At 45.2% G+C, this 26274-nt stretch overlaps 1 protein-coding gene across 5 annotated transcripts in view; it reads right to left on the reverse strand.

Moving 5' to 3' along the window:
* Positions 1-18037, reverse strand: part of TBC1D2 (TBC1 domain family member 2) — a 50572-nt gene extending 32535 nt beyond the window's left edge. For 2 of the 5 annotated variants that reach the window (XM_032860683.1, XM_032860687.1), the window contains exons 1-3: positions 17506-18037; positions 13188-13326; positions 7365-7512 (exon numbers count right to left, since the gene is read on the reverse strand). In XM_032860683.1, coding sequence (XP_032716574.1) covers positions 7365-7512; positions 13188-13326; positions 17506-17880 — 662 coding nt within the window. In that variant the 5' untranslated portion in view covers positions 17881-18037. The remainder of the gene's footprint in view (positions 1-7364; positions 7513-13187; positions 13327-17505) is intronic. The other 3 variants (XM_032860684.1, XM_032860685.1, XM_032860688.1) reach the window with 2 other exon arrangements.
* Positions 18038-26274: the final 8237 nt, after the last annotated feature.

Below are 26274 nucleotides of genomic sequence, written 5' to 3' on the forward strand. Positions count from 1 at the left end.
CAGAGGAATGTTGAAAAAGAAAACTAAAAGCTGGTGGCATCACAATTCCAGACTTCAAGCTCTATTACAAAGCTGTCATCATCAAGACAGTATAGTACTGGCACAATCCATAGATCAATGGAACAGAATAGAGAGCCCAAAAATGGACCCTCAACTCTATGGTCAACTAATCTTCAATGAAGTGGGAAAGAACATCCAATGGAAAAAAGACAGTTTCTTCAACAAATGGTGCTGGGAAGATAGGACAGCCACATGCAGAAGAATGAAACTGGTCCATTCTCTTATACCACACACAAAAATAGACTCAAAATGGAATAAAGACCTTAGTGTAAGACAGGCATCCATCAAAATCCTTAAGAACACAGGCAGCAACCTCTGTGACCTTGGCCACAGAAACTTCTTGCTAGACTTGTCTCCAAAGGCAAGGGAAAGAAAAGCAAAAATTAACTATTGGAACATCATCAAGATAAGAAGTTTCTGCACAACAAAGGAAACAGTCAGTAAAACTAAAAGATAACCTACAGAATGAGAGAAGATATTTATCAGATAAGGACTAGTATTCAAGATCTATAAAGAACTTATCAAACTCAACATCCAAAACACAAACAATCCAGGCAAGAAATGGGCAGAAGGCATGAACAGACACTTGTCCAAAGAAGACATATAAATGGTCAACAGACACAGGAAAAAATGCTCCACATCACTTGGCATCAGGGAAATACAAACCAAAACCACAATGAAATACCACATCACAGCAGTCAGAATGGCTAAAATTAACAAGATAGGAAACAACAAATGTTGGCCAGGATGTGGAGAAAGGGGAACCCTCTTACACTGTTGGTGGAAATGCAAGTTAATGCAGCCACTCTGGAAAGCAGTATGGAGGTTCCTCAAGAAACTAAAAACGGAGGGGCGCCTGGGTGGCTCAGTCGTTAAGCGTCTGCCTTCAGCTCAGGTCACGATCCCAGTGTCCTGGGATCAAGCCCCGCATCAGGCTCCCTGCTCCATGGGGAACCTGCTTCTCCCTCTCCCACTCCCTCTGCTGTGTTCCCTCTCTCTCTGTATCTCTCTCTGTAAAATAAATAAAATCTTTAAAAAAAAAAAAAAGGAAGTTAAAAATGGAGGTACCCCACGACCTAGCAATTGCATTACTAGGTATTTACCCCAAATATACAAATGTATTGATCCAAAGGGGCACCTGCACCCCAATGTTTAAGCAGCAATGTCCACAATGGCCAAATTGTGGAAAGAGGCAAGATGTCCTTCAACAGATGAATCGATAAAGAAGATGTGGTGTATATGTACGATGGAGTATCACTCAGCCATCAGAAAGGATGAATACTTACCATTTACATTGACATGGATGGAACTGGAGGGTATTAGACTTAGCGAAAGAAGTCAACAGAGAAAGTCAATTATCATATGGTTTCACACAGATGTGAAATATAAGAAACAGTGCAGAAGATCTTAGGGGGAGGGAGGGAAAACTGAATGGGAAGTCATCAGAGAGGGAGAAAAACCATGAGAGACTCTTTTAACTACTGGAAACAAACTGAGGGTCACTGGAGGGGAGGTGGGTAGGATAGGGTGATGGGCATTAAGGAGGGCACATGATGTGATGACCACTGGGTGTTGTATGCAACTGATGAATTACTGAACACTACATCTGAAACTAATGATATACTTACTGTATGTTGGCTAATTGAATTTAAATAAAAAAATATGGAATGGAAAATATCAGAATGGATATTTTCTGAGTGGTATTTCAGAGTGGGCTCAGAATGGAGTTAATATTTTGTAAATTACATATATGTGTACTAACTGAACTATAAAATAAAATCTATTTCTTACTGTGATGGTGGTCAACGGTTTGAAAAACAATGAAATAAATGCAGAGGTCATTCACTTAAAAGGCAGCAATAGTGTGGTCAAAAGAGAAGGGGAGGGGCGCCTGGGTGGCTCAGTTGGTTAAGTGCTGCATTCAGCTCAGGTCATGATTCCAGGGTCCTGGGATCAAGCCTGGAGTTGGGCTCCCCGCTCAGCGGGGAGTCTCCTTCTTCCTCTCCCTCTGTCCCTCCCCCAACCTTGTGCTTTCTCTCCCAAATAAAGAAAATCTTATAAAAAAAAAAGGGGGGGGGTGTGAAGAAGGTCTGTAGATCCGTGAAGGGAGTCCTAGCTTTGTTGTATCATCCCTCTGCGCAGTGTACAGTTCCAGCAGTACGGTGGATAGATTACCCTGAAAAGCCCTTATTCACAGACACCTAGATGCTAGATAAATACCAAACACGTTTCAAAAATACTGAGCTGAATTCCCAGGAAAGGAAGGGAAATTCTTGGGGACATGGAAAGATGAACTTCAAGTGCGAACGTGAATGTGCAGATCAGACTACTCCTCAGCAAATATTCACCCCTTGCCCACCACCTCCTTAGGAGCAGAGTACTTCCCCTCTGGACTCGGGCATGGCCACGGAACTTGCTTTGTTCAAAGGGCTGTTAGCAGAAGTGATGTAAACATAGGCATAAAATGTCCTTGTATACAGAGCATGGCCTCTTGAAGAACATGGCTCAGGCAGGGGCTGGTCCATGGAAGATGAGGAACACAAGGAGCAGACCTAGATCTTTTTTTAATTAAAAAAATATATATTATTTATTTGGCAGACAGAGATCACAAGTGGGCAGGGGGGCAGGCAGAGAGAGAGAGAGGAGGGAAGCAGGCTCCCCGCTGAGCAGAGAGCCCGATGAGGGGCTCGATCCCAGGACCCTGGGATCATGACCTGAGCCAAAGGCAGAGGCTTAACCCACTGAGCCACCCAGGTGCCCCATCAGCAGATCTAAATCTTACCGACAGTTTGGAGTCAAGACCAGGTGTACCTAGCCTATATCAGCTGAATCCAGATATGCAAGAAATAAAGATGCTTATCATAGGACGCTGAATTCTGAAATTCGTGTCTGCGGGATTATCGTTGTGAAAGTTGACTGAGGACATGAGTTTGTTCTGGGGTCAACTGTCCATCTTTTTTTTTTTTTTTAAATTGAGATACAACTAACACAGAACAATCATTTCAGGTGTGCAACATATTTATTCAACATAGTGCGAAATGATCACCATACTACATCTAGTTAATATCCATCACCACACACAGCTACAAGATGGTGTGTGTCTGTGTGACCACACATCAACTGTTGGTATCATAAACCTAGAACATTGGCTGCAAGAGAGGAAAGAAAGCAGAGTTTTGAACCCATATAAACTGCAGCGTTGAAATTGAAATTCTCGCATACAGCTGGGAGTCCTGTGAAGAGAAGAATTAGGGAAAAAACCAGGCCTGCTGCCAAAATCAACACAAGGAAATTCTAGGTGAAAGCTCCAGGTTCTTGTGCTATTTTTATTTGGTTTTGGTATCAGGATAATATTGGCCGGGCACCTGGGTGACTCTGTTGGTTAAGGGTCTGCCTTTGGTTCAGGTCATGACCCTAAGTCTGGAAGGCCCAGCAGTGGGGAGGAGGGGTCATAAAGACTTGCTCTGGAAAGATAACCTTGGGGAGCCATTTATCCTCCCTGAGCCAGGGTTTCCTGATCTGGAGTGGGGATGAGGAACATGTGCACAACAGACAGTGACTGGGTCCTTCCACTGGCCAAGCACTAAGCTGACACTAGTCATTCAACTCACTCAGTCCTCACAAGGGTCCAGTGAAGTGAGTAGCAGTGTCACATCCACTGTCCAGAGAGGAGACTGGAGATTCAGAAAGGATAAGTAGCCAAAGCCACAGAGCTAGTGAGTGGGGGGACTGAGCATCAGATCCGGATGTCTGACTCCACGCCCTAAGAACTTAACTTATGACACCGCCTCATAGATTTGTGCAGCCATCTCAGTGACGGTGCAAGGAACCTAGCACAGAGCTCTAGAAGCACTTACTCCCTTCCCCGGAGTATGGCCCCGGCTCATGGCAGAGCCCACAGCAAGCTCTAAGACCAGTACCCAGGGTGTAGGAGACAAGAGGAACCCCGATCGTACTGGGGCTGTCAGCAGCCCATGGCAAGTAGCCCACTTCTTGCACCTTTTCCTCACATTTTCTGTGGGTTATTACAAATGTCAGGAGGGAAGTAACGAACTGATCCTCTGAAACTTCCTTCCTTTCTGTCTCTGCATGTTCTCTCTTCCACTTCTGTTTGTGGCCTTCATTGCACAGACCTGGCTTAAGTTTGGTAAGACTACACTGGATACAACCTGGATGGGTGTATCTCAGCCCCTTCTGCCCCACAGCAGGCTCCCAATGTACCCAGTTCTCTCCAGTTCCCATTGAGGGAAGATCCCCTGCAGGGCACCTTCCTTATCCACTCACCCTGGGAGCTCACCCATACCCGACACCCCCAAGTCTCTCTCCCCAGCTCAGATTACTCTCCTGAGTTCTGGGCCCCTCCATCCAAATGCCTCACAAGGGCAGTCTTACCTCCAGCCAGCAGGCCCTGGAGGACACTCACTGTCTTTCCCTAAAACCTGCTTCTCTCCTGCAAGCATCACCACCTTTCTAGCTACTCGAGGGACTTCAAACACTGAGGTCGACAGGGAAATGCTCTGAGTCACAGAGAGCCAGGGGTCTCTAATCCAAGTCCAGAGAACAATGTAGGCTGCCTCCTAAGAGGTCCCAGTCTATCTGAAGTCCACAGAAAATAAGCACCTCAACAGGCTCAGTATTGGGTACCATCTGAATTCCCAAGAGCTTCCTATTCTTCAGTTAGATTAGCAATAGTAGCAGCAGGGGCGCCTGGGTGGCTCAGTGGGTTAAAGCCTCTGCCTTCGGCTCAGGTCATGATCTCAGGGTCCTGGGATCGAGCCCCGCATCGGACTCTCTGCTCCGCAGGGAGCCTGCTTCCTCCTCTCTCTCTGCCTGCCTCTCTGCCTACTTGTGATCTCGGTCTGTCAAATAAATAAATAAAATCTTTAAAAAAAAAAACAACAAAACAATAGTAGCAGCAGACAATATTTATAAAGTACTTACCATGGCTAAGCACAGTCCTAAAGCACTTTGCATGCATTGACCCATTTAACTCCCACGCTAATCGTGTAGGGCAGGCACTGTTGTATTTACTTCTCTAACAATTTAAGTGAGGCACAGAGAAATCAAACAAGTTGCCATGGGCAGCGCGTACTACGACTGGTGATATGAATCCAGGCAGTCTGTCTCCAAAGCTCAGGCCATAACTGCTATCTTCTTACGAACTATTTAAAACAAATCCTACTTGTGGGAAATTGTATAAATAATGAATAACAAATGAAAAAGTAGCTGAGATATGATAGACATAAAGTAAGTTACACATTTTACAAGTGAAGTTAACAAAAGAAAAACAAAACTAGAGGCATCACAATTCCAGGTTTCAAGTTATATTATAAGGTGGTAGTAATTAAAATAGTATGATACTGGCAAAAAAAATTAGACACATAGATCAATGGAACAGAATAGAAAACCAGAAATAAACACACAATCATATGGTCAATTAATCTTGACAAAAGAGGAATGAATAAGCAATGAGAAAAAGACAGTCTCTTCAACAAATAGTGTTGGGGAAACTGGATAGGTACATGCCAAAGAGAGAAACTGGATCATTGGGTTAAAGAGTAAATGTGAGACCTTAAACCATAAAATCCTTGAAGAAAGCACAGCAGTAATTTCTCTTACATTGGCTGAAGCAACACTTTTCTAGATATATCTCTTGAGGCAAGGGAAACAAAGCAAAAATAAACTATTGGGACTACATCAAGATGAAAAGCTTCTGCACAGCAAAGGAAACAATCAACAAAACTAAAAGGCAACCTACTGAATGGAAGAAGATATTTGCAAATGACATATCTGATAAAGGATTAGTATCATAATATATAAAGAACTGATACCGTTCAACACCCCAAAACCAAATAATCCTATTAAAAATAGCAGAAGACACGAATAGACATTCTTCAAAAAAGACATCCAGATGGCCAATAGACACATGAAAAAATGCTCAACATCACTCATCTTCAGGGAAACACAAATTGAAACTACAATGAGATATCAACTCATAATCTATCAGAATGGCTAAAATTAACAACACAGGAAACAACAAGTGTTGATGAGGATGTGGAGAAAAATGGAACCCTCCTGCACCATTGCTGGGGATGTGATCTGATGTAGACACTCTGGAAAACAGTAATGAGGTTCCCAGAAAAATAAAAAAATAAAACTCCCCTATAATCTAGTAATTGCGCTACTGGGTATATGCCCCCCAAAATACAAAAACTCTACCTCAAAGGAATCCATGCACCTCTATGTTTATTGTAGCATTATTTACAATAGCCAAATTGTTGAAGCAGCCCAAGTGTCCATCCACTGACAGATGAATGGATTAAGAAGATGTGGTATATATACATAATGGAATATTACTCAGCCATTAAAAGAATGAAATCTTGCCATTTGCAACAACATGGATGGAGCTAGAGAATATAATGCTAAGTGAAATAAGTCATCAGAGAAAGACAAATACCATATGATCTCACTTGTACATGGAATTTAAGGAACAAAACAAATGAGCAAAAGAAAAAAGAGAGAGAGAGAGAAAAGGGGCAAACCAAAAAACAGACTGTTAACTTCAGAGAACAAACTGGTGGTTGCCAGAGGGGAGCTGGGTGGCGGGATGGGTGAAATACATGATGAAGATTGGAGAGTACACTTACCGTGATGAAAAATAAAACTTCTATAAAAATTTTTTTAGAAAGTGGGTTGTATACAGTCACTCTGGAAAAAAAAGTGAATAATCTGATGCATTTCCCATATGAAGACACTTTTGATGTCATCATCATGTTATATTCAGTAGGATCTCAGTTAGACATGCAGGTATACAGAAAATGCAGAGGAATGAGATATACCAAAGGCTAAGAATGCTATCTGGGTGATAGGATCATGGGTAATTGAAACTCTCTACATTTCGATATGTTTCTAATTTCCTACAAAGAGTATGCCCTACTCTGGGACACCTGGGTGGCTCAGTCAGATATGCATCTGCCTTTGGCTCAGGTCATGATCCTAGAGTCCCAGGATCAAGTCCTGCCTTGGGCTCCCTGCTCAGCAGGGAGTGTGCTTCTCCCTCTGCCCTTCACCCCACTCTCTCTCGCACTCAAATATATAAATAAAATCTTAAAAAAATATGCACTATTTTAAAAAACCAGAACAACAAATGTAGTATTTTAAAGTAATAATGTGATGAATTAAAAATGAAGCCCCTAACCCTTTCCCCAGGCCCACCTCCCTGCATGGATCACACCAGATCATTGTACGCTCCAAAGAAGGGGCTGTGTGCAGCTTGGCCAGCCCCTCCGTTCCACTGCACTTACTGTATTTCAGTTCCAAGATGCTTGAGGGAAATGTTCTGAAGGGCCAAGGGCATGGCAGGTGCGGGCTGCAAGGCAGCCGCCACACCCACAAGCCCGGGTGGTGTTTGCACAGGGCACAGGAATTCCTCCAGCTCCGCTTCCTCTTGCTCTGGGGAACAAAGCAAAGGGCAGTCATCCACTTGGTTCACTATACTTGGACATAATAGACAGAGGTGCGATGGGCTCGCTCCCGCCCGAGCAAGCCTTCCTTGTAGGTAAAGAGCAGCCAAAGAGGCAGGCTTTTCATCAAATGTTCTCCCAGGAAAAGGATGCATCTCACTGAGAAAGTCTTCCTGAAAACCCCGTTAAAATATGCAGAACTGCAGATACTTCTACCTCTGAGAATCCATCCTAAAAAAGTGAGCGGACATGCAGACAAAGTTTTATGAGCCAAGTGGTTCATTCTGGCCCTGTCTGGCTTCAAACTGGAAATAACTCCCTCAGACTAGAAGTAAAGACCTGGGGAGAGGTGAAATAAATCACGATGCCTTCAGAAAACAGATTATTACTCAGCCATTTAAAAGGACGCTAATGAAGAATGCTTAAGAACACAAGGACTAGGCATGGGATATATCTATATCTACATCTGTATATCTATAAATATAAATATAAACTGGGGTTATGGCAAGATCTTAGTTGTATAAGAAGTCTCACAGAAATGCACTCTGTGTATGAACAGAGGTCAGAGTGCATGGTGGGATCAGAAGCAGGATGTCCTCATTATTGCTTTGTATTTTTTCCCAAACTGCCTACAGTAAACCTAGGTTATTTTTTATAAGCAGAAAAATAATACATATTCATCAAAAGTAGAAGTTTATAAGGAGATTTTATAGCATCAAGGTTTTAGGGTCACAATGTGGAGTACCAAAAAGCAAAGCAGGCCATTTGTATTATTAGATGATCTGAAATATTTTTAAATACAAGGCAGGCTGGGGGGGGGATCATAATGTAATGTGGAGACCGGCTGTCTCTGGGTGCTGGGATTATGGGTATTTTTTGTTCTACTTCTCTAGGTTTGATAAATCTGCTTAAACAATGATTCTTATACAGGGAGTGCTTCAAAACATTTAACGTTAAGGGACACTTCAAGGCTAAGGAAACATATTTGATGTGTAAGAGAGAGGAGGTGAAATAGTTAGAAGCTGGTTTTGAGTGTTATAAAAAGCGGAAGAGAATTAAGGCCACTGATCGGATGGCAGGATCTGGATCAGGCGGCTCTGGAGATACGGAGGGCAGCTGACACCTCCCATTCGAGCCCTCTTCCTAAGGAGGTGAAAAATGTAGGGGAAGTGGGGATTTTATTTTTGCACTCCATTGGCAAACAGGGTGTGGGAGCAAAAACATTAAATACAATGGTGGGGGCCAGAGGAGCTATTCAGTCTACTCACAAACACACTTTGCAATCAACATTATTGCTTTCCTACTAGGCTCGCTCACATCCGGCAGACTGGCCAGTACTGGGCAAGACCGAGTCGTTCTCTTGAGCTCCTCTCTTCGGTTCACTCTCTCATCAAACCCTTCTGGCGCCTGTCATGATGTTTCTGGGTGGAGCTGGAGAAGGTTTGATAATCAAAGGTGTAGGAGGCTTCCAGCTTAAGGAGCAGGGAGAAGTGCAGGCTTCAGGAAGACCAAGCAAGCAGAAGCTGGAGGGCAGGCCAGGCAAAGCATAGGGGAGTCCTGGGGGACTGAGACAGATTGCTTCACCTGAAGTCAGGGAAGACTTCCGGGAGAAAGGGCCTAGAGGGTTTTCTGGGTTTTGACCTGCCAAAGGAGTGAGGGAAGGTCTTTCTGGGTAAGTACAGGCAGCAGCAAGGGGTTCCGGACCCAGAGCTGGGGATGCTGGGAGGGACCAGAGAGGAGACAGGGCTAGGAAGGACAAATGGGCAGGGGAGTGCTAAGAGGGGATCTCATCTGGCTGGACGCACAGGGTCTCCTGGGGGATTCAACAGAAGCCCCAAGGACCCTGGGCTCAGCTGTGGGGTTAGAAGACCTGAAGCCGGATCATGTTTCTGTTGGAAGGGTGCTGTGATCAGGCTGGAAATCATATATTCTCCTCCGGCCTCAGGTTCTACATGTTTAAAACAGGAAGGATACTCCCCACCCTGTCTCCTGCAGAGATAAAGTATATGAACATACTTAGAAAACCATAAAGCCCCATTCTGTGGACTTGCATCTTTCAAAAAAGTTGTCTTTAATCCAGACCTTGAGCTGATTCAAAATAATTAAGGTCTTCTGGTTTATCAATACTTTGACCATCTTTATTCTCCCTCATTCAGCACAAAAACATGGTCAATTTATCTAAGATTTTAATGTCTTGGCAAGGACTTCCTCTAACTGCCAATATCTGTTTTAACTTCCACCTGTGGCTCTAAATGTCCTCTGAGGTCACACCAACTAGGCCTCGGTGGTAACTGTCACCACTGGTTGGACCTACCAGGGAGGAAACAGAGGCTCAGAAGGTTTGTTGTGGCCAGGGTCACATAGCCGGCAGTAGAGTCCCGCACTCAAACACAGTTCCTTGCTTTTCCGTTAAAACTATATGGCTTGTCAGAGCAGGCTTTGTGACAGGCAGAGGGTTCCAAGAAGGGAGAGGCTGCCCCGGAAGGCAGTAGCCTCCAGAGCAAGGTCTTCAAGGGATGGCTACGGTGATGACGGCACAGTGAAGGTCAGCACTTCCTTCAAGAAACAGAACTGATGACCCAAGGCTCTGGTCTGGGTCGTGCCCTCAGGGAGGAGAAATACTATCAGTGAGCAGACCACACAAGGAATTTTTGGCTGCGTTTATTTGCAATTCTCCCTTTGCCTGAGCTGTAGGCACTGCTGTATCACCAGTAGGAAGTCATTGCCCAGTGAAAAGGGCCTGGGCCAGCAGGTCACTTCCCCGCTCAGCACTGGACATGGCCTTGCTTCCTCAGCATAAGGAGAGGGCTGTGAGCCTACAGACTGGGGTTCAAATTTCAGTGCTGACACTTTCTTGCTCTGTGAACTTGAACAGCTCCTTTGGCTTCTGTGGGCCTCAGTTTTGTGTTCTGTAAGATGGGAACAACACTACCATATAACATTGATGTGAGGATTGGATAACATGATGCGTTGTGTTAGAACAGTGTAAGTGGTATGCATATTTTTATGATAACATATACTTACAAGATTGCTATTTAGTGTAAATTGTGTCCTACTCTGGCAACATATAAATTATAAATTGCTTTGCCCTTGATCTTTCTCAGCTCTTGTGGAGACCAATGATTAGGTGAAGCAGAAAATAAAGGTATAAACACTTAAAAACTGTAGAGAAGAGAACATGCCTTGCAGATTGCTCAACGGCAGTGAGAGGACACTTCTTATAGGATGAAATGTCTGTGACTCAAAGTCAGATGTGAGTCAGTTGGTTTTCACTGCCCTGGGAGCAGGCTCTGCTTCCTCCCAGGAAGGGTGGAGACTGGCGGTGGGGCCTTCCAGATTGCTCACGAGTCCGGAAATGTCTTTTGTGGGGTGGGGGCTGGGGAAGGTTTTCCAGGGACCTGGTCGGGGAGGGTGAAGGCTTGCTGTGGTAGGAGAAAGGTTTTAGAAGACCATATCCCAGCTTCCTGTGTCTCCCATCTGTGTGCTTCTTGGACAGTGTCCTCCCCTGGGACATGTCCCCAGCAGGGGCTGGCCCAGGAGAGGACTGCTAAGTGCGCTAAACCAAAGCCACAGAATTCAAGAGCTTCAAAAGGGTTCAGCACAGTAGAAGAATTTGTGGGATCCCAAAGCAATTTCAGTTCCAACTTTAGTTCCAGACATACAAGAATTCTGTTATCAGGGGGAGTGTCCTGTCGCTTCTAATCGGAGGCTGATCTCCAGCAACTGCGCTGAGTCAGGCTGCAGCTGTGCACTCAGCCAGGGTTGTTCCGCTCTCTGGCCGATGGGGACTGGACGATGGAATGCAAGTACAGAAGCACAAAGAAACCCTTCTCCAAAGAAAGCCCTTAAAAGCATGAAACACCCAGCAGGCTCTTGGAGCAAATGACTGATAATTATTATTAACAATAAAAAATAGCCGTTATTTTAAGTGTAGTACTATACTGGTACACATATAACAACAACTTTATTAGGACAGCTACTATGCATTGAGCAATTACTATGTGGTGGCATGAGGCTAAGGGCTTTGCGTTCCCTTCCTCATTTAATTACAAAATCCAATACGTTTGCTCACAAATATCTGATGCGCCAGCAAGGTACTCAGTACCAGCGACAAAGCGACAAAGACATAGGCCCCAACCCCGAGGGCAGAGACTGACAAGGATGCTATAATGAGGGCACAATGTGCCAGGCCTTGTTAGAACCATGTGAACAAAGTGTTGAGGGCTCATACAGAGGCCAGCTGGCAAAGTGCTGGGAGGCTTCCAACGGGAGGCTGGCAAGAGCAGGAGGTGACACTGGAGCGTGGCTGTGGAAAATAAGCAGGAATTTGCCAGGCAGACACGCCTCTGGTGCTGCCGAAGCTCACAGCGTGAGGCGGGCATCGGGGGAGCAGGCAGAGGTGAGGCAAGGGGGGACGAGCCCTGAGCACTGTGGTGAAAAGCTGGGCCAGGGACGTGGTGGGGGGGCATGCAAGGGGATGGGGCTCCAGCACTCATTTTAGAAAGCTCACTCAGGCCACAGCAGGGAGGATGGGTCCGAGCTGGCAGGCCAGGACACAAGACACAGGACAGGGGCGAGGAGGCTGCTGGGACTTTCCCGCTGGGAGCTGGGGCCTGCCCTAGGGCATCGGCAGTGAGCAGGAGCTGGTCTGGCATGGAGGGCAGACACGGCCAGCTTGGTGACTAACCAGCTTGGCTCACCAAGACTGCCGAAGGGGCGAGGGTGGCACCCTGATCCGGGAGCAGCCGAGCAAGTGAAGCATCATTTAACAAGAGGAAGGAAGCTGGGGGAGCAGAAGGTCAAGGGTGATGAGCTGGGTTGAGGACATTTAAAACAGCTCGGTACAGAGGTCTAGAGGCGCCTGGCCACAAGTCGTGCCCTCGCCTATCTGGCTGCCTATCACGCTATAGCATGATGCTGCGACAAGACTGCAAGCTGTTCTGAGAGCAGCTGGGGGTGGTCTGTCCTGATTCTCTGCCTGCCGAACAGCCGCTGTGCCATGGCGTGGGGCGTGGGGGTGGGAGTGAGGGAGCTCCAGCACTCCTCGGCACTGGAGATGTCCTAGGACTTGGAACCAAAAAACTTCCCTTGCGGGCCACATGGGGGTGAAGGACTCTGCTGAAGGGAACACTCCAGCTAAAATCACCCATCTGTCCAACCTGCGGCACAAACGCGTGCATGTTAGGAGCAGCACTGATAACTGCGTTTTCTCACTAACCTTCCTCACAGCAGCCCTGTGTGAGGTTCATTTCTCCGGAACTTCCCATAACAGTCATGGAAATAAGAGCTGCCGTTTCTTGAACTTGTACAACATGCCAGCCTTGCTCCAAGCACTCCAGGTGCACGGATTCATGTCATTCTCAGAATAACCCTAAGAAGCAGGCAGGACTTCTGAAGCTCATTTTATACGGAAAGAAAAGGGAGCTCAGAAAGGCTAAGCCACTTGCTTAAGACCACACAGGCTTAGGATTTGAACCCAGATATCCTGGCCTCAGAGCCCCATCCCTGTCCTCTAGGCTACACTGTGTCTTGCCTGACTGTGACTCTTCCTCCTGGGTCTTGGCTGATCTAGCAGAGGCTCCTCCTGCTCACTCCCAACAGGAGCGAAGGGCTTGGTCCCCACGAGTCCTCGGGGTATGGGCAGGAGGCAAACCCCCTGGGTACCTGGCTCGAGGCGCAAGGTGGGCCCGTTGGCAGCTGGGGTGGAGGGGGCGGTGGGGGGTGCGGGCGGGCTGCTGTGGAACTCCCAGCGCTTCATCTGCATCTGCTGCAGCCAGTACAGCATCACTTGCTTGGTGGCGGCCTAAGGAGCACAAGGGTTAATCAGTATGGCCCTGTGCCCTTGGCGTGGCACTGGCTCTGAGACGCGGAAAGGTCACGGGAGGCTTCGTAATTCTCTCCCTCCCATAAAAAAAAAAAGTTGTCACGGCCGACGGGTGCCCACCTCTGAAGCACCACCTGCTTCTTGGCCACAGAAGCAAAGGAGGCTCCGGCCCCAAACCCTGAGGTTCCTTAACCTTTCTGGGTCTCACTTTCCTCATCTGTGCTATGGTGACGAGGGCACTCCTGTCACAGGGCCGGTAGGAGGACGCAGCGAAGTCAGGAAGGTGAAGCGCCCATCGTGGCAGCTGACACACTGCAGGAGTTCAGTGTGTGCTCACTGGACAAGGGCGTTTGGGGGTGGTAAGAGACAGGGAGGGAGCTCTGAAGTTCTGGCCTGGGATGAGGGGGGATCCTGGCACCACCACCATCTCCCTGTGTGACATTGCAATGTCTTAACCTACTGTGATATTGTGGTTAATAAGAAACATGTGTCTGGTCATTCAAATGACCAAAAATATATTTTTCATATGCATTTGATCTTTGTCCATGGTTTCTGGCTCACAGCTCCTAATTCCCTTAGAATTTCCTGGGATAAGGGTGATCAGAAGGTGACTTTTGTTGTTTTAAGTAACTCTTGGAAAGCCCTTAGGTAACCTACTGATGGAAAGCTAGTTGCCAGGAGAACCGATCATGTGATTAGAGGCTTGGAACCTTCAGTCCCACCCCCTTCCTCCCAGGAGTGGAGAGGGGCTGGAGGCTGAATGGGAAAATGATCAACGACTTAGTCCATCATGACTGTGTAATGAAGCCTCCCTAAAACCCCGAAGGACTAGATTTGGAGAGCTTCTGGGCTGGTGAGCACAGAGATGTGGGGAGAGTGGCGCATCTGGAGAGGGTGCAGTCATTCCTGCCCTTCCCCAGACCTTCCCCTGTGCATCTCTTCTGTGCCTCTGCCTGTTGACTGGTATCCTTTCTCACACCCTTTAATAAACTGGTGATAAAAGTAAGTAAGTGTTTCTCTGAGATCTGGGAGCTGCTCTACCAAACTAATGGAACCTGAGGTCACTGGAGACTCCAATCTGCAGCCGGCTGTTAGACACAAAAGTAACAGTCTGGGGCTTGTGACTGGCCTCTGCAATGAGGTGTGGGGGAAGCCTTGTAGGACTGAGCCCTTAAGCTGTGGAATCTGAGGCTGTCTCTGGGTAGACAGTGTTAGAATTGAGTTGGGGGCGCCTGGCTGTGTCAGTCAGTGGGCACGCAACTGTGAGTTTGAGACCCAAACTGAGCATGGAGCCTCCTTAGAGAGACAGAGAGAACTGCGTGGTGTTGTGGTAGGAGTGGCTGTGAGGGAACCCTCCATGTGCCATGTTGGAATTGGGTCCAGGAATCCTAAAAGACTTTTTATGGAGTGGAAAGAATCCCTTCTCTGTTTTGGGGACACACCAAAACCATGGATATGATTGGGAACTGGAAGGCCATATGCATACAGTAACAACACAGTGGCGCCCTCCGGGTACCCCAAGCAAGGCAATGGTTGATGGTGGTCATTAATCTCCCAGCCCTGGATGATCCAAATACCTATTTTCCCATCTATTCCATAGCTGGATCCTTCAGGAAGGACCCCCCATTCTATAGATGGAGAACTAAGGCTCTGAAGTTGCTCAGGCAGGTGGTGGCAGAGCTGGTCCCAGAACCCGGGTCTCCCCCTTTAGGCCAGAGATTTGCTGTCAATTATGGCCAGGAGACTGTGGCTTCCCTAGAGAAGGCCTGGGATCAGTTGGGCCAAGGGAGCCAGGCAGCTCGCTGGGAGTGGATGGTGAGCCTCACAGAGCCACCTACAAGGCCATGTGAGAAGAGCAGCCTGCTGTGGGCAACCAGGGCAGGCTCCCTATTCTAAGCGGTCCACAGATAAGGTGTGTATGAGGCCGAGGGCTCCATGAAAGAGGCCCTAGGCCTGTCAGGGAGGTACCATATAAGATAAAATGATGCCCACCAGTCTTCTCTTTCTACATACTCTCCCTGAGAAACCTCAGCCCCTCCCAGGGCTTCACCATGACCTTGTGCTGCTAAGTTCCATCCTATACCCAAATACCTCATTTTATTAATTCACTGGACAAGTGTATACTGAGCACCTACTATACGTGTCATGGTCGATCCTCTAGGAATTTAAGAGTCTACTGAGTGGGTGTCCTACAGCCTCCCCATCCTGGGCTCCCTCTATCGTGACAGGCCCAACTGGACAGTCAGCTACCCAACTCCTCCCTTGCGTTCCTCCTCCCTCACATCCCTAGTCACCCCCATTGGTCTCCCTCCCCACCTCACAGCTCTAGCTCATTCTCTCCTGACCACCTCCTGATGGACTTCGTGGCCTTGCCTTCTAAGGTTTTATCTACCCAACAGCCACAATAAGTCTTCTAAACATTCTAATCTCACAGAGCTACCTTGCTTAAAGCTCTTTGACAATTTCCCACAGCCCACAGGACAAAGTCCAAGCTCCCAGGCCCAACTCACAAATGCTCTATGCTTGGGCCTCAGCTCTCCCACTCCATCTTTTGGGCCCCTCTGTAACCTAGGCTCCTGTGATTGGCCAGGACACTGTTTCCTGTCTTTGTTCATGGGGCTCTCGTGTCCAGGAATACCTTCCCTCTTATCTGCTCGTGGAAAACCAAACCCGTTTTTCAGACCTCAGATGTCATTTCCTTCTCTATGCTTCCCTCCCGGGTAGACTCTTCCACTCAGCAGAACCACACTTGGCTGGTACAGACTTATCAGAGCATCTCTACAGAACATTTAACTGTTGTGTTCTAGTCAATCTCTCAATTCCCTCAGTAGACTGTAAGCTGTTTGAGAACCAGGGGGGCAGGTCTGATTAGGCTCCATGCCCCAGGGCTTAGCACAGAACCAGGCACACCCACAGATCAAGGGAACAGTAAAAGACAGGTGCTGGAGATCCAGTACACAGCACTCAGCCTTGTGGGAGGGATGCATCCGTAAACCACATGACCTCTAAAATGCCTGCCTTCCCCGGCCTGGAATTCCAGGTTTGCCTTATTTTATCTGATTTCCCCAGCCTTGTCACCAGCCAGGCCCAGTCGTTAAAGGGGAACTGAAACTACAGGCTATATCCAGGGGCTCAGCAGATGCCCAGTTAGCTGGAAGTGGGGGTGGAGAGGTGGGAAGACAGGGTGGGGCTGGGGAGGCTGTCTGCTGGCACAGTCTTCTCTCATGAATGCGAATCCCAGAACTCTTAACCCAGATTTGTCTTTCCACTCAAGTTCTGGGGCACCTCCTCTTGACATGAACATTATGACCATGGTTCTATCACCATGTGGGGTCATTAAACAGGAATTTATTGAGCACCCACTAGGTGCTAGGCTGTATCTTAGATGCTGGGATTAATTCAACAATTTGCAGCTGCCAGATGCTTACACACCTTGTTTTAAATCTCACAAACTACCTAGATTCTGAGAGGTTAAGTAGTTTGCCCAGGGTGACACAGCTAGTAAGCAGCTGATGTAGAATTTGAATCCAAGCCTGTCTGTTTTAAGCACATGGCTCTCCCAGTTAAAGGTTATAATAAAACAAAACCAACTGATGGTAAAACATATTAAGACATGCCTCTATGAACATTCTAGGCTGATCCAAGAAACCTAAGTATTTTATCTCCTAGTTCCGCCAAAGTTTGCTAAGCATTCAGTCCCCTTGGCCAAAATAACAAGAAAAGTGATTCAGAATCTGGGCCATGAGAGGATTGCACAGCTTGTATCTTGGCTGTATTTCAGCCCCAACTAAGAAAGTTAAGGGTGACCAAAAAGTAAAAGTTTTGATACAGTACTGAGAGATGGAGAGACTCAGGGATTCCAAATGTGGGTTACACCACTCTCGAGATGCATGGTCACTTCATCTCTCCAAGACTCAGTTTCTTGATTCTAGTATGGGTACATCATCCCCACCTTTGTCGCCTTTGTCTGGGAACCCAGTGAGGAAATGGGTGTGACTGCGTTTTGGAATGCACTAATCCCTGGCCACCCAGGGTTCACTAGGGGAGATCAAGGTCTGTGATCCTTGTTCCAGTGAATTTACTGTGACCACTCACACGTGCCCGCCCGTGCCCTGGGAACTCACCCTGGCTGAAAACGGAAAAAACTGCCCCATTTACCTTCAGAGTAATAACCCGGCTAGGAGTCTTGATTTCAAAAGTCCCCTCCTCGGCGTCCGCCTTGCAGTCAAAGACCGCACTGGAGAGGTCGATGCTGTCCAAGGGATTGGCATCCTGCGCGGTCCGCGAATAATACAGGTGACATTTCTTCTCGTCGTAGAAGAACCAGCGGGATTTCCAGCCCCGGATGGGCCCTTTGCCGCCAAATTTACTCAGATAGCCACAGAGTTTCTTGGGGGCCGCGTCCAAGGGACGGGCGCAGCCCTCCGACTCCTCCCGAGGCAGCACCTCGGGGCCCCTGGCCAAGCCGGCAGGCTCTTCGGAGTTGGGGACGGAGGAGCTAGACTCTGCGGGGTTCTCATGGGCGCCCTCCATCGCCGCTAGAGACCGCCAGACCGATTGGAGGCCAGCAGCCAACTCGGGCCAAATCTCGGAGACTCTGGGGGTGCTTCCCAAGAAGGAGAAACCTGGGCGGGGGCGGGGCCAGTAGCGACCCGCCCCCAGGAGACGGCTGGAAAGCCGACCGCGGCGGTTCACCGCGCATTTGACGCAAAGCCCAGGTGGGGCGGATGGCCACGCCCCGTCCGACCTCCCGGCAGTCAGGCCACGCCTTCGACACGCCCCCTGCCAGCACCGCCCATTCCGCCTGCTTCCGGCTTTTACTGCACTCCTGACAAAAGGTCTTTAGTGAGGGCAGCTGCGACGCTTGAGGCGGCCCTCAGGTTGAAGGCGTGGTGTCATTGAGCTAGCTTAACTGGCGGCAGAGAAGCGGGAAGAGACACCGGTCTCTGACTAAGCTGCCTCGGTAGCTTGCGTAATAACGTAGAAGGATGGTCCTTCTTGCGCCTTAAGGGCCGTCTGCCTTTACCCCCAGGTGCAGGGAAGCTTACCACCGGACGGCGCATTCCCCGGCCATTGGCTGCGAGGGACGCCGGCTCGATGACGCCACTTCCGGCGCAGCTACGGGCGCTCGAGTGTCTGGGAGCCTTCCCGGAGGCTTCCGTCCCGAGAGTTTAGCACCTTGGTGACCCTTCGCTGACTGCTGCGCACTCCCGTGCATATGTCCCAGCTCTTACTCGCCTCCCTCCGCGAGCCGCCCAGGCCCGGCTGCTGCTAAATGATGCTGCTAAAATCTTAAATAAAATATTTGCAAGCCAGTTCCAGTGTTTTACAAAGAATTATATAGTACATCTAGAAGGAGTTTCTAGATGCAGCGATATTTTAATAACTAGAAAAAAGAATCACATCTGTAGTGCAAAAGCAAGCATTTTAATATTTTCTAAAAAGATATTTGATCAAGAAGGTATTTTCTAAAAAGGTGTATGATCAAATTCAACATCTATTTTTAAGTTTAAAAAATGTATTATTATGGAAATATAGTTGGTACACAGTGTTTCACAGTTTCTTAATAAAACAAATAGTACATCTTGTTCTAGATTTTCTAGCTAAACAATGATCAATGTTTGAAAGAATATAATAGTTTCAAATACACAACTTAATCTGAAAAAATAGTTTTCCCACTAATATTCCAAGATCTAATCCAGGATTCCACATTTCCGCATCACTTTCCCTTAGTCTCTTCTGAACGATGACGTATTTCATCTTTTCCTTTTTTTTTTTTTTTTGACCCTGACATTTTTTGAACGGTATTGGTCAGCTATTTTGTAGAATACTGTGAATTTGGGTTTGTCTGGTGTTCTCTCATGATTAGACTGGGGTGATAGGTTTTGGGGAAGACTACCACAGAAGTGCCCCTCTCATCACATAATATTCAGCTGTGTGATATGCACATGGTGATGGTAAACTCCATCACTTAGTTAAGATGGTTTCTGCCAGATTTCTTGTCTATAAAGTCACCATTTTTCCCTTTCAACACTCTGTTCTTTGGAATAGAGTCACTGAGTCCCCACCACAAGATGCTCCACCTTCTGGCAGGTGTAGGGGTGGGGACAGCTGATAGGATTTTTTACAGTCTATTAGAATGATTCTAAAGGTCATTTCCAAGAAAGAACAGGAGAGAGTGGCCAAATTTTTGAAGAAAAAAAAAATCCTTAGAAAGGATTTGACCTACTAGATATTCAAATTTATTAATTCAACTAAAAAGTATTTTATGGGCGCCTTCTCCCAGGCATCATTTAAAATACAGGGCCACAGTGATGAACAGGACAAGTCCCAGACCCCACTGAGTTGTCACTCTAGTCCAAGGAGACAGGCCATTGATATGTAAACAAGTATATGATCATGGTGACCTCAGATTCTCATAATTTCTAGGAAGGAAATGAACAGAATGATAAGAACAAGAATTTAGTGTTTCTAGTACAGGGACAGGCACATCAATGAAGCAAGTAAGTTCAGAAAAACATACAAATAAGTGTAGGAATATAGTACAGGGCAGGATTTCTCAACCTTTTCCCCATTATCCCTAAAGAAGCCTTTTCAGACTTTTCCCCTATTCATCACCTCCCACAAAATTTTAACACCACAGATATAATATGTATCTCTTTATGTACTGCATGTATGTTTGAGTGAGGATATACATGTGAGGAGCCTGCTTCTCCCTGTGCTTGCCACTCCCCTTGCTTGTGCTTGCACACTCTCTCTGACAAACATAAAAAGAATAAGATTTTCTTTTGTACCCTAGGATCCAATTTTCAACCTTCTGCAGGTGATGTTGTCCCTATTGAGAACGCATGGTATTGGAATGTTAGATGAAGCTAGAATTTCAAATCAGTGGGGGACATGATGAGCTATTTATTTATTTATTTATTTTTAAAAAGATTTTATTTATTTGACAGAGATAGATCACAAGTAGGCAGAGAGGCAGGCAGAGAGAGAGAGAGAGGGGGAAGCAGGCTCTCTACTGAGCAGAGAGCCCGATGAGGGACTCGATCCCAGGACCCCGAGATCATGACCTGAGCTGAAGGCAGCGGCTTAACCCACTGAGCCACCCAGGTGCCCCCATGATGAACTATTTAAGAAGTTAGTTTAGATATTCACCTAACACTGTATATCAAAATACTGTTTACATAGATTAGAAAATCATGCATAAAAATGAAACCATAATGTACATTCAAATGGAATGTTATTCAGCCTGAAATAGGAATAAAATTCTGATATATACTATAATATGTATGAACCTTGAAAATATTCTGCTAAGTGAAATAAACAAAACCCAAAAGGACAAATATTGTATAATTCCCCTTATATAAAAGTTACCTAGAATAGACATTTTGCCTATTACCTAAAATAGGTAATAGAGGTAATTTTAGGTAATAGAATTTTAGATAATAGAATAGTCAAATTTCTCTGAGGAAGTGTGATAGAAATTACTAGAGGTTGGGAGGGAGAAATGAGGAATTACTTTTTAATGCATACAGAGTCTCTGAGATGATGAAAAACTTCTAGAAATGTATAGTGATGATGATTATAGAATACTGTGTGCTTGATGGCACTGACTTTCCACTTAAAAATGGTTAAAATGGTAAATTTTGTTATGTATATTTTACCACAATAAAAAATTTAAGTGAAACCGTAAAATACTCAAAGAAAATAAAGGCAAATATTTATATAATCTTGGATAGAGGGAAGGAAGGCCTTTATGACCACAATATCAAAAAACACCACACAGGGATGGCTGGGTGGCTCAGTGGGTTAAGTGTCTGCCTTTGGCTCACGTCATGATGCCTGGGTGCTGGAGGGCTGCTTTTACAGTGAGGAGCCTGCTTCTCCCTGTGCTTGCCACTCCCCTTGCTTGTGCGTGTGCACTCTCTCTGACAAATAAATAAATAAAACCCTAAAAACAAAACAGCACACCGAAAGCAAAAGTGCTAAACTGACCTTAGAAATTTCCAAATGTGTGTACTAGAAAATATCAGGAACTGCCTAAAAAGACAAGTACAAAAGGAGAAAATTTTTTGAAACACATTTATAACACATGATACTAAATTAATATTTATAAGCAGCATGCACAAGTCAGTTAAGCCAAAGAAGCAATGAAAATAGTGGAGAAATAAAAAATCCATTCACAAAAGACTAAATGTGTAAAGGGCAAAATCTTTCAAACACTTCAGTAATTTTGACCTATAATAGTGGTCATATATATATATTTGGGGGGGCCTGTATTCTTTGTCCCTGGAGTGGGGGCGACAGCCAGGTCAGTCTGCTAGAGGAGGGATTGGAGGAGAGTTGTGGAAATTGGGCCAAGGAACCCAGATGATAACTTGGTGATTGAGGTCAAAAGTCCTGGGAGTTGCATGTCTTGTGTTTTAGGAGTTCCATTTGTACGAATTCGTCATAAGAAAAAAAAATCACAAATGCTGACAAATATGTTCACCACAGCAGTACTTACTCCTTCAAAAAACTGGAAGAAATACAACTGTCCAATAATCTGAAGCTCGCTAGGTAACAATTAAGAACTTTTTGTAGGAGGAGGTGGAATGTTATGGAGAATATTAGGTTAACAAAGCAGGTCACAAAACTATTTTCAAAAGAGTTACTTTTTGGTTTAAAAATGTATATATATACATATGCACATAGACACACAATTTGAATATATATTTATACATGTATTACTTATGTTTTGTATACATACCAACGATTGGAAAGATGATGCATCATGTCGGTAGCATTTTCTCTAGGGGGTGATGAATACTTTTTATTTTCTTCTTATTGCTTTTCTATATTTTCCAAGTTTAAAAAATAGAATTTAAATCCTTAGAAAAGTGCACTTGTAAATACCCATCTCTTCCTGTTTTTAAGTTACTCCAAAGTTGAATATAATTCCTTGCTTCAAGAATGGGGATCATACAGAATTCTGGGTGTAAAAGAAGTCACAAGGCTGAGAAGTCCAGCAAGGGGAATATCGTCAATAGTGTTGTGATAACTTTATACGGTGACAGAGGGTGACTTCACTTATTATGGAGAGCATTAAAGAAAAAAATATAAGAATGGAGATCATAACCTTTTCTCCAAGCTCTACTTCTACAGGAAACAGTCAGAGTCACATATAAAAAGCAGATTACGTTAAGGAGCTTTCTTGGAGAAGGAAATCCATAACATCCAGCTCTTGGAAGTTGTAGTTAAGGACCCAGATTAGAACGCTGTCATTGTGGTGGTGAAGAGTTGGAAAGGCTAACGCAGGTTTCTCAACTTTTCCACCTTGTTACAGATTGAGTTGTTGTCTCCTCTAAATTCCTATGTGGAAGCCCTCACCGCTCCCTCCGCCAGTACCTCAGAATGAGACTATTGTTGAAGATGGGGCCCTTAAAAATGTAATTAAGGCAAAATGAGGTTCCAATTGGACTGGTGTCCTTATGAGAAGAGAAGGTTAGGACACAGGCACAGATGGAGAAGACCCTGTGAAGACACAGGGAGAAGACAGCCGACTGTCTACAAACAAAGGAGGCAGGCCTCAGCTGAGATCAGCCTGAGATCTTGGATTTCTAGCCTCCAGAATTGTGAGAAAATAAATTTCTCTTGTTTAAACCACCCAATGTGTATTTTGCTTGGCAACCCTAACAAACACACACACACACCTCTAACAACAAAATGAGCTCCCTTGGAAACCCATCCTAGACACAGCCCAAAGTGGCTTAGAACACCCATGAAAACTCTCTGAAGCCTTCTTTTATAAACATAAACAAGTACAAATTCATATCAGACACTTTTGTCTAACATATTTATACTCATTTCCAAAAAGCAAAATAGTCACGCCCTGTTCCCAAGCTCCTCTACTCTGAGGGATGTGGGGGAGGGGCAGGGCATAGGGTTCCCAGCTGGGCAGGTGTCAGGAAGCCTGGCCACTGGAATTTTCATTGGCCAATTACAACTTTTCTGGTTTTTGGTATCTTCATCTGTAATACAGGTATCATAGTCCACCTCCAGGATAATCCCACTGAATGTTTGTGAAGACCAAGAGGTAATGGAAAATTTCCACGTCCGTATTACTAATCTGCAGTAATACCAAGGCTCAGTTTTGCTCCAGAGGAAAATACAATAAAAAGGAAGAAAAAAAATCGAGGTTTTCAGTAAAGGGAAACTTCCTTTGATCTGGATACACTAATTGCTGTGTATTCTAATAAATGCACTTCTGGTTATTTCATCAAAATACTGGTAACATCCCTCTCCTCTCCTCCCTTCCTTCTCCAGAGAATATGGTTAACTGCAGGGCAAGTCGTTGTTGGAAAGCGACACCTTGTGGCATTTGTGCTGTACTGCCCCTGGGTTTATTGGGTGTTCCCAGTTTTGTCAAAGGGCTTTAAAGAGGAACCACACAATATTCCTTTCCCCTACAACATATCCCATACAGGCAGGTTAATAACTTGAGATCCTTTTAAAAAATATTTAATTATGTATTTGAGAGAGAGAGAGAGAGAGAACAAGCAGGGGGAAGGGGAGAGGGAGAGAGAATCCCTAAACAGACCCCCCAAACTGAGCATGGAGCCTGACCCGGGGCTTGGTCCCGGGACCCAAAATCACGACAGGAGCCGAAACCAAGAGTTAGCTGCTCACCCAACTAAGCCATCCAGGCACTCCAAAAATCTGACATCCATAGTCAATGTATTTTACATATCCCTTCAACCCATTTATTTAGTGAAGCCAAGAGAAATGGATTTTCTATCAACAAAATCATATATTTGTGTTCAGTATAAGGGTTTATTACATGCACTAATGAACATTAAGCTTCCAGTTACTGAAGTTGTCTTCCTTGTCACATTTTTTCCTCCTCTTACTGCAAGATAATTTCAGTTCTCTTATTAAGGTAGGAGTACAGTCTTATTGAAATACATATTCTCTTAATTTTAGGCTTTCTGGTCAACAAAACATTACCATATCCTTTCTAATAGACCTATTTTTGAGTAATATAATTTTCAACCAATAAGCCCAAAGAATTTGTGTTTATTTGGCACATATGATTTTCAGATACATAGGTTTTTAACGGAATTAGTTTCATTTAAACCCATAGTCATTTGCAGATAGGATTCTCAGGCAGTTTTCCTGTAAAATATTGAGTTAGAGAAACAATGTTTAGTTTTACATGCATACCTCATCATATAACATATTCTCAGAGGTCAAAATAGGCCCCCCACTTACCTGATAGGATCACTGTAATGTGTGTTCACCCTGTCAGTAGCAGTTCGCACGCCTGAACATAACGGAGATTTGGCCCCACACGTCCAGCAGGTGTTTGACAGCATTGAGCTATAAAATCTTGAAGGAATGGGGGACACCTGGGAGGCTTGGTCGGTTGGGCATCTGCCTTCAGCTCAGGTCATGATCTTGAGGTCTTAAGCATAAGCTCCACAAGGAGCCTTGAGGGCTCCCTGCTCAGCAGGGAGTTTGCTTCTCCCTCTCCCTCTGCCTCTGCCCCCCAGGCTGTGTGCATGCACTCTCTCTCAAATAAATAAATTCTTAAAAAAAAAAAAAGAATCTTGAAGGAATGACTGGACTCTGGACGCTGAAAGCTCTTCTATTTTATATTCCATCTCAAATTCCTTGAATTTGAACATGAATCAAATTTTGCCAGAGAAACTTTTGTCCCAGAGAAATTTGCTTTTTATTTTATAGTTTAAAGAATCAAATAACATAAGGGAATTTTTTAGTTTAATTTTCACAAATTTGTAAGCCAGAGGAAAAGAAAACTAGAAGTCTGTGTTTTATGTTCTTGGTATGCTTGTCAAGAAGTGTAGCACCGTCATATAATGCGTGGGCAGAGGAAATCCCACTGGGACATTAAGTATCAAATCCTGGTGGTACCTGGAGTTAGAAGGTCTGAATTTGAATTCTGGCTCCACCATCACTAGATGTGTGACCTCAGACCAGTTACTTAACCTCTCTGTGCCTGAGTTTCTTCATCTATATAACAGAGAATAATCGTAATACCTCTCCTGTAGTGTTATTACACAATTATGTGAGATATACCATGTAAAGTGCTTACACAGTATCTATAGGAAGCATTTAAGAAGTGAGAGCTACTCACATCAGAAGGAATTCTACAAATCATAGGTCCTTTGAGATAGCAGGGACCTCCCAACAGACAGTTTGATCCTGGTCATGGCCAAACTCTCTTACTTTTATATCAGGCTCGCAGACAAAAAGGTTTTTCTATTTCTTGTTGGTTTCATTAACTAACAGGGGGCCCTGAGTCTCTCAAATGGGAGCTGACTAGATAGCAATGTCCCTTCAATGACGAATAGTGTCCATTTAACGATGGAAAATGACCTTAGTCCTGGAGAGGTGGTATGGCTCCATGACCCACCAGCTGAAGCGTATCCCAAGGGTTGCCTTTCTTTTTTCCACTGGGTTGTTGGGAGCCTACTAGCTCCAGGGCAGGGTGAAGACGGCCTTTGGGTGCTGTTCACATGTACTGCAAATCTTCAGGGAGCATGGGGAGAGAGGGAGAATTGAGATAAACATAGCTGTATGCCATTGTTTCAAATGAAGCTTGAGAGCCATAAAATAGCAAAAGTCATCCACTCAAATGCCTATAGAGAGAAGACAGGTAATGATATACAGGAGTGAAGTGGGCTGGGTATAAGGAAAAAAGAAAAACCCCAGAGCAAGCAGGATGATAAATATTAATTGACACTTGGCCTTGATGTTGGGTAATAATAGGGCGTGGTGTGGCTACGGGGACCTAAAGATGATATGACCTATATAAAGAAGTACCTCTAATCAGCTCAACTGTACTTTTCAAAAGAAACTAGAAATGCAGATTTTATGTACATAATAATGATGACGATAAAAACCACTTGCTAACCAAAGTGAACA

The sequence above is a fragment of the Lontra canadensis genome, unplaced genomic scaffold (assembly GCF_010015895.1).
Source record: "Lontra canadensis isolate GAN:19392208 unplaced genomic scaffold, GSC_riverotter_1.0 scaffold19, whole genome shotgun sequence".
Lineage (NCBI taxonomy): Eukaryota > Metazoa > Chordata > Mammalia > Carnivora > Mustelidae > Lontra > Lontra canadensis.